This window comes from Stegodyphus dumicola, chromosome 10, assembly GCF_044657685.1.
Source record: "Stegodyphus dumicola isolate Sdum_Otavi_A_Nest chromosome 10, ASM4465768v1".
NCBI classification, from domain to species: Eukaryota; Metazoa; Arthropoda; class Arachnida; order Araneae; family Eresidae; genus Stegodyphus; species Stegodyphus dumicola.
The window spans coordinates 29,210,722-29,219,971 of record NC_140777.1 but is presented as its reverse complement, the minus strand read 5'-3'; the positions used below and the strand labels follow the sequence as shown (position 1 = coordinate 29,219,971).

Here is a 9,250-nt window from a genome sequence, read left to right as displayed (position 1 = left end):
ATATTATCTAAAGCATAAAATGTAATAACTTCAAAACTGCAACATATTTTTTCAGCTGAGTTGTAGTGTTTCATTTTTCAATTCGCCCCCTAGCTGAATTGCATCTTCTTGTAAGAGTATACTAGTTCAATTACAATATGAGATGGTTTACACATGCAGTGTTATATTTGCTAATTTTTTCCATAAAATAATAATACTGAATTAAATCAATTTCAAAAGCTTTTTACCCATATTTTACATAAGTATGTTCAGCTGGGTTGCATCATCAAAGTGCATAAAAACATAGATTTTATTTTTAAAATTTTAAATGTCTAATGAAATTTTGAATGTTTTTGTCTTCAGATTTACAAAACTATATTGAAGCACCCATCTCTATAGACGCATATCAGAAGTACACAAAATTTTAAAAACAAAAATTAACAATTGGCAGCTACCTGGAATCAAAATGTCTTAGAGGAGCACCGATATAAAATATATACCGGCTCTCAAAATTCAGGATTTTGCTCTAGATTTTTTTTTCAAGTCTCAATTTTGTGTTCTTAGGGTCCATTAGTTACAATTCATGCAAAATTTTACCACAATTTAAATTATTTTACATACCGCCTCTCAAAGGATTAAACGAATTCAATTTCATAACAAACAGATAGTACCAGTATCTTTATGCAAGTCAGAAAGGCAAAAAAACTTAATATGGCAGGCTTTGCATTTTTATGAAGACCAATTTCTAACTTGCTGCCCCCCTCCCAAAAAAAAGAGCCACCACAATGTGTAAGCACATTAAAACTACTTGCAAAGCTTGATGCCTCTTCATAAAATTGTCTGCACATTTACAAAGGCTGCCTTTTTGAAATTTGAACTAATTTACAAAAGTTTGGCTACTTTGTGTCTGGCATCCTTATGAAAGTTCTCTTAATAGTGGCCAACCTGCACAGAAATGCTGGCACCTTTATGACAACACACTATTATAAAACCATCTCAAATAGATAACCTTAAAAATTTCAGATGACAATTAATAGCCTCCTATTTCAATGCAATAACAATATCAGATACGATTTTATTACACTTTTAGCAGAAGTTATACTTATTTGAATTTAAAAAAAAAAAAAAAATACATCTGAATTCTAAATAGAAGTTAAAACAAATATATGCTTGAAGTTCATTCCTAGTAATCAAAAAGATTTTTAATTTTTAATTTATGATGTTATATGCGAGATTGTTTCCGATTATACACAAAATAGAACCACTTGATTTCTTAAATAACTGATAATCATCACATAAATATGTACAATACAATTTCTACAAAACAGTCGCATCACATTTCAACTTCTTCATCGGAACCCTCATCTGTTTCAGAAGGTCCCCGTATCGCTTGGTACCACTGGTTCGTTAAATCCGTCATTTGGCTTTTACAGTCTTTCACTTCCTATTATAACAGTAAGGACTTGTTTAACACACAAAAGTAATTAAATAATTTTTCACATTAAAAAAACTACAAAAATAATTCTATAGCTAAGCATAAAACATCAGAGCAGAGGAATTACCAATATAGGGTTCCCACAGAACAATTGAACAAACAGATGCAGATATCGAATTCAGTTGAGTAAATAATTTTATACATTTACTACAAAATACTATGCAATTACAAAGAACATTATAAAAAAATTAATGAAATAATTATGTAAGGGAAATATGCATCTAAATCAATAAGAAACATTTTTAAAGAGAAATATTAGCTTTTCAGAAATAAAATAGCTCATTATGGAAAAGAAATTTATAAGAGTGCATCATTCCAAATACATATTACCCTTTTGGTGTTTCAAAATGAAACTGAGGAGTTTAAAATTACAATTGATATGTGTTGAATTTAATACAGTTAACTAATATATACAAAATCATGCAGTGTAACAACTTTTAACTGCACTATAAAACAGTTTATTAACAAGTAAATAACAAAGATATGGTATGACAAAACTGTATAATAACTCTTCATTTCTTCCCCTCCCCTTAATTTACTTATTGTGTACTTATTGTGTACTATTTAACATAAGCTATTAAATAAGCATTAATACTTATTGTGTACTATTTAACATAAGCTTTTGAATTTTTACTGTTTACAGGATTGATATGTACCTCCTTTCTTTTTACTACTTCCCTGAGTCAATTATTCAAATGTTCACTTTTTATAAAGTTTCTAACATGAATAGAATTAAAGAGAAAGTTTTGAGTTTTGTTCTTTGACCTTTTTGGAAAAGTTCATATTTTCCTAGATCTTTCAAGTGAGAAAGAATCCTGCTACACTCATTTCCACATAAAAATTCTTGAGAAATATGTGTTTTACTCAACAGGAGAAAATGGTCATTTCTCGAATAACACTTCAGAAACAATAAAATTTCAAAAATAACATTTCCGCAATAACACTTTCATTGTCATTACTTGGTCATTTTCAAAATAACACTTTTCTGCAATTTTTCAAAATAAAACTTTCCCTTACATAATTTATTTCCTTATGTTTATCTTAACAAAGTATGAAATTGCTTAACTTTTCTTCTAATAATTTTAAGTTTTAATCCTACACATTAAGAACTTGTATTGTTTAAGACATTCACAAGAATTTTAAACAATCATGTTTACAATAAAACAGTAATTCTGAAAAGTGTGGCAAGCAAATAGGAGGAATACTATGTTAAATTTCTAATTTTTCCTATTTAAGAAAATATAATTTTTCATAATTTAAAATTTTAACTAAAAGTTTATAATATACTTAATCCAACATCTAAGGAAATTAATATTAGATGCCAGCTCTGGTCAAATCTAAATATTTTAGCGACTCATTTAGAGACATTAAATAAAATTGAATTTCTTAATCTTCAACGTGCAAAATATAAATAGTTGCAAATCTGCCATGTATAATAAGACACTGTTAAATGCAGCATCTAAAATTTTCTCCATTTTTAATTTATAATGTAAACAATTCTATACACAATGCAACATAAAAGTTTAAAATTCGTAAAAAATAGGGAGTGAAGAGAGATTTCAGATAAAAACTTTAAACCTACATTTCCTTTCACATGCATTCTTTCTACACCCAGCACATATATACTATTCACAGGATATCTATTCATGGGACTGAGAAAGAAAGAGGAGATATCTTCACTGGTGAATAAATTTTACAACTTTAAGAGGCATGGACATTTATTTTTTTTATTTTTTCCATGCTTTGTTGTTAGATGTTGATAGCTTGATCGAATTTAAAGGCAAAAAAGAGTCCAAAAAAGTAATATTTCACAATGTTACTGGTCTCCAAAGAGGTGGGAGAAAACATAATATTAATTCTTGTCTTCCAGTGTTACTGCTTTGTGGTGTAGAAGGGGCGAAAACCAAACAAACATAATACTTATCTTACAATTTTACTGCGCTGGGATACAACAAGTAGAAAAATAAGCAAACATGAATGCCTATATTTAGCAACCATATTAAACCATTTAAGCTACAAACAGTGCTAAGATTGTTTTGTGTAATTTCAAGGAAACAAATGTTTTGACACTCTGTAACGGTATGGTTAGCATTACCCAAGTGCGAAAAGGAAAATTGTCCCAGCTCGTTCTCCCTTTCTTACCTTAACATAGCATTTGATGTATCTGTATAAATCATCTGCTGAGATAGTCTTTGATTTCCTAATTATATTTGCTACATCAAATGTTCCCTGAGTGAACTACTCTTTTACATGAAACTTCACTTCTCAGAATAAAAAGCAGTCTGCAAATTACAAATTTGCTGAGTAATGCTGTTTGATGATAACTGTCGCATTATGCTAAAAGAATGCTGCTGCTTCTTTAATGTTCAGTTTTTAAATCCAGAACAGTAGATATTGCTAAAATAAAAATCAAATAACAAATTTTATTCAAACTTCTTTCCACAAGCAAACAATAGTTTATAAAAGGCAAACTAAATGCTGTGATGCTTCTTTGGCGAAATGAAGCAACTCCAATGATGGAACACAGCAATAACTTTTATTTAACACTCAAAAAAATGGCGACATACAAACAAGAAGAGAAAACATATTCTATCATTTAAAATTAAATTACATTCTTCGTGCGAGAGTCGCACGTGGCACTCGAGTCTGGTTTCAAATATTGCCATTCACAAATACCTTAATGTTCATCTATTTAAATTATTTAAACTACAAGATTTTAATATTATTTAAATCTGTCACAACCTCTCCCCCAACGGAGAGACTTTTACCAAAGGGAAAAGTTCTGTAAAATTCGAAGGTTTATAAGCTCAGCATTCTGAATTATTTTAAGAAGAGGTAATTTCTCCCATAAGTTCTAAACTTTAAACCAAAATTTTAAGTTTTCAACAAATACTTTTACACCACATTTAAATAGGAAAAAAATGGAGAATGATTTAGTCTTCCTTTTTTTTCTTGACGGCGCCTAGATCTCTTCCATAGTGGACCAGTTCCTCGGCTATAATTCACAGCAAAGCCTTTCCTCAGTTCATCGGTGCCTTTCGGATAATATTCAACTGTCATTTGCTTTCGACAATTGTTTTCTTCGTCTATTAGTAGCGGCTTTGATATTAAATCAAAAGCCGAAACGCGATGATAACGCTGCATTGCAAAATGATTCTCAATATTAATTTCTTTATCGTTTTTCAAATTTTCGTGAACATCTTCCACGTTTAATTCTGGTGATTTAACTTCTTCTTCAGATACATCTCTGGATGCTTTATTTTCTTCCTTCATCGGTTCCAAGATCTTCTCTTTGGCTATTTCTCTTTTCTTTTGAGCTCTAGTAGACACAGCATTAACCTGATGACGACAACTATCAGGTTCCTTTCCTTGTTTATTCAACAGTGCAAAAGTTCGATTGCCTAATAAATACCTTCCTTTGTCGAGTTCATTTCTAATAATGGCAGCCTTAGTTATTACTCGCCCAAGATCGCAATTTAGTTCGATCTCAGCCAATGGTAAACAGGTTGGATTCAAATCTAATGGCTGTTGCACCCACACATTTTCACCTGTCAGCATTTCCGGCGTGATGTATTTGCGACAAACTATATCAATACTAGCACCTGAATCCCTTAATATAGGAATTTTATGACCATTTACGTAACCCATACTAGTATAAGGTAATAGAAATTTATCCTCTGGTTTTGCACTAATTCTGTTAAGATTAGCAGGAGATTCAGTACTATTCTTAAGTTTTGGACATTGGGGCCTTAAATGTTGATAGGACCCACACTGATAGCATTGTGGCGTCTTTCGTTTTTCATATTTATCATCTGGACGTGGACTTCTAGGTCTATGAAACAAGCTTTGCGTATTAAATCCTGATGACATTTTGTTTTCAGTTTTATTTTTATTATCTGAACTCAATTTACCTTGAGTTAGTGCATTGTATCTTTCTTTCTGCCTATCCACTACAGGCTTTTTTTTAAAGTTTCCGCAAACGTTTTCATAGGCATCAAGTTTTTCAGCTAACTTTTTAGATGAAATCATCTCTACCCACTCATCAAGAAAATGATCTCGAATTTCAGGAGGAACTCGACGCTTAAGTTGGTCAATCACCATCAAATCTAGCAACTGATCAAAAGTCTTAACTCCTAGACCAGTCACCCATTCCTTGCAATAATTTTCTATTTCATAATTGAAATCCACCCATGTGGATTCAGTACTCTTTTGATGTTTCATAAATTTCTGCCTAAACTTTTCCGGGCTTAGTTTAAACCGTCTTAACAATAAATTCTTCACGTGTTCATAGTCTTTAGCTTTATCGGAGGGTTCTCTAGCTATTAACTGGGTTACTTCATAAGGAAGTAGTCCTAGTAAATGAGATACAAATTCTTCTTTATCAATTTTAGCCCATTCTGTTTGCCTTTCAAACAATAGCAAATATAGACTGATATCTCCTTTCTTGTCATCGAATTTCTGCATAAGGTGACGCAGCTCCGTTTTCGGCCGGATCTGTCCGGTATTTTGAGACTTTGTCTCTGCTTCAAGTCTTAATCTCTCTAACTCATACTGTTCTTTCCTTCTCGCTCTTCCGCTTCTTCCTGTCTCCTACATTCTTCTCTTTTCCCTTTCCTCCCTCTCTTTCCGTTCTTCTCTTTCCTCCCTCTCTTTCTGTTCTTCCCTTTCCTCCCTCACTTTCCGTTCTTCTATTATTGTGTCTAAGACTCCTTTGACGAATACTTCATCATAATCTCTACTTTCAACAATTTTCTGTTTTAAATCAACTATTTTCAAATCTGCAGTCACATGAACTCCCAGTTCAACCGCGAGATTTTGCAAATCTTCCTTACGAGCTCTTCCTAAGTAAGACATTGTTTCTATGTTTAAAATTAACGAACACCGTTTTCTTTATATTTCCTCAAAATAGCTCAATTCAATTACTTTAACTAATTAATGCAGTCAGGAGTCACGAAATTAAATGCACTCTGTTAAATACGTATACCTCAAAAATGAAATATTTAAATTATATGAAGTTCATTCTCTCTACCACATTAATGGTGACTAAAATAAGAATAACAACATAGAGCAATATATATATCTACTGTCTGGACAACTAAAATGAATATTAAAAATAATATCCAAAACGGTAATAAAATAAGACAATTCAATATTAACAGGAAGTAATAATCTGGTATCGCTAATATTGTGTTCAAGGATGAACTAATAACATAAATCAATTCAATATTAACAGAAAGTAATAATCTGGTATCGCTAATATTGCATTCAGTGATGAACTAATAAAATAAAGCAATTCAATATTAACAGGAAGTAATAATCTGATATCGCTAATATTGCGTTCAGTGATGAACTAATAACATAAAGCAATTCAATATTAACAGAAAGTAATAATCTGGTATCACTAATATTATGTTCAGTGATGAACTAATAAAATAAAAATATGCACGATTATTCGATCTCTGTCGGTGCCTCCAAAATAATTAGGACTGTGATGCTTCTTTGGCGAAATGAAGCAACTCCAATGATGGAACACAGCAATAACTTTTATTTAACACTAAAAAAAATAGCGACATACAAACAAGAAGAGAAAACATATTCTATCATTTAAAATTAAATTACATTCTTCGTGCGAGAGTCGCACGTGGCACTCGAGTCTGGTTTCAAATATTGCCATTCACAAATACCTTAATGTTCATCTATTTAAGTTATTTAAACTACAAGATTTTAATATTATTTAAATCTGTTACAATGCTTATAATTAATAACTGTCAGGAGTTAATATTTGGCAGTTTTCTGAGACTAGTTGCCAAAATTCAGTGTTATAGATGAACTATACCCATATGCAGAATTAAAAGAAATTGCAAAAATTCCTATTTTTGCAAAAAGTACTGAACCAAAGGTACTAATTATGCCATTGACGAATTATGCAAATATTTAGAGTCAAATATGTGAGCATACATGTGCATATCGGCAGAGCTGTGATTATGGAGGGGATATTAGCATAAGAGGGATTTTCACCAATTTGTGTACTTGTACTTCTCCAAGAGTAGCCACAAACATATGAATAATGGAATGAGATAAAGAATTGTCAGTAGATTAGAGGCAGGTCAATCACAAAAGCAGGTGGCTACAGAGCTCAATGTAATGTCAGTGTTGTCTGAAATTTGTGGAAACAATTTCAGGACACTGAATTTATATCAAGAAGAGCTAGGTAAGGTCAACCACAATCCACGAAAATGAATGGGGATTATTATTTGGCTCTTTCAGTGTTGCAATACAGAACTGCTATAGCATCACAGCTGTCACATGAGCTGTATGATGCCACTGGGACCCAAGTTTCATAGTCTACAGTTGCCTGAAAGTTTTCTGATATAGGGCTGTATGTCTGAAGACTCGCAGTTTGTGTCCCTCTCAATGCAGCACACAAGAAAGTGTAGATAATATGCACCTTGGACCACACTTCAGCAGAACACCATGTTTTATACAGAAGGGTCAAGATTCAGCCTGGACACTGATACTCGGCATACCTGTACTTGGAAAAAGACTGCAATATGATACCATCCCAAGAAAAGAATTATTACAGTAATGAAGTTATAATGGTTTGGGCAGTCATTACAGTGAATGGTGCAGTCATTACAGTGAATGGCCACACTCTTCTGTGTGTGTGTTTAACAAAGGCTACCTGACTGCTATGAGGTATAAATAGATCTTAGAGCCCTATGTTTGAATTTTCAGAGTCACAGTTGGTTCTAGGTTCTTGTTAATGGACACCAACGCTCATTCAGATAAGACTCAGCAAGTTAACAATTACCTGTAAAGTGTGGATATTCACTGCATGGATTGTCTAGACATATCTCCTGACCATAGTCTTACAAAAATGTTTTGAATGCTTTTGGGAAGGTAATTTTACCTCATGATTTCCTCTCCCCCTCCAAGAACCCTCCTGGATGCAAAAACTGCCTTACTGTAGGAGTGGCATTAATTGCCTCCTGTGCAGTATGCCATTATGCTGCATGACCTGTGTGGCTGTGAGAGGAGACTATATCCCATATTAGACTCATTTCAGTTTGATATCACAATGTGGATTTTGAGCATCCCTGCACTATGAGTATTACTGATAATCATGCATACATAAAATGACTTGAATGGTAAATTTCTTTCTCTATTATAAATGTATAATCATTCCAAATTTCATTAAAATCTATCAACTAGTTTTTCAAAAATTCGACATAATGTGCAAATTCTCTTAACTTTGCAGATGAGTGTATTTACTTAGGAAACAATGTGAAAAACAGTCTGATTTATGCAAAAGAAGAATTTATATTTCTTCTAATGAATTCAGCAATTTTACAAACAATTAAGCCTAATTTTAGTAATTTCCATTCTGAATTTCTCTTTGGTTTGAGTAATTTAGATCCAAACTGCTAAAGTAATTAGTTACTACAAGTAGAATTCAAGTTTTAAATTATGTCATTTAATAGTTTCTTTAATGTAAGTAATCTCATTAATCTCAAAGCATAATGTGCGGTCATCATACGCTGTTAACAACAAGATCTTTCTAAGCAATGGACTGTGTGTTTTAGGTTATATCTTGGTATTCTTTTTATTTCAAAATAGAATTAATTAATTTATCAGGTTAAAATTTATACATAGCATAAAGAAACATTGTACCCTTTTGGTGAACTTCTAATGTTTCATCAAGGTAAATTAATTTATAAATTACTTAAATTTAAGTATATTATCATTTGATTATATGCCCTGCTGGATTGCCTCTCC

At 31.9% G+C, this 9,250-nt stretch overlaps 1 protein-coding gene across 1 annotated transcript in view; it reads right to left on the bottom strand.

The window, feature by feature from the left end:
* Positions 1 to 1,312: 1,312 nt before the first annotated feature.
* Positions 1,313 to 9,250, bottom strand: part of Nhe1 (Na[+]/H[+] hydrogen exchanger 1) — a 134,957-nt gene continuing 127,019 nt past the window's right edge. Inside the window, exon 16 of the mRNA XM_085825100.1 lies at positions 1,313 to 1,423. Within this exon, the coding sequence (XP_085681226.1) occupies positions 1,313 to 1,423 (111 nt within the window). The remainder of the gene's footprint in view (positions 1,424 to 9,250) is intronic.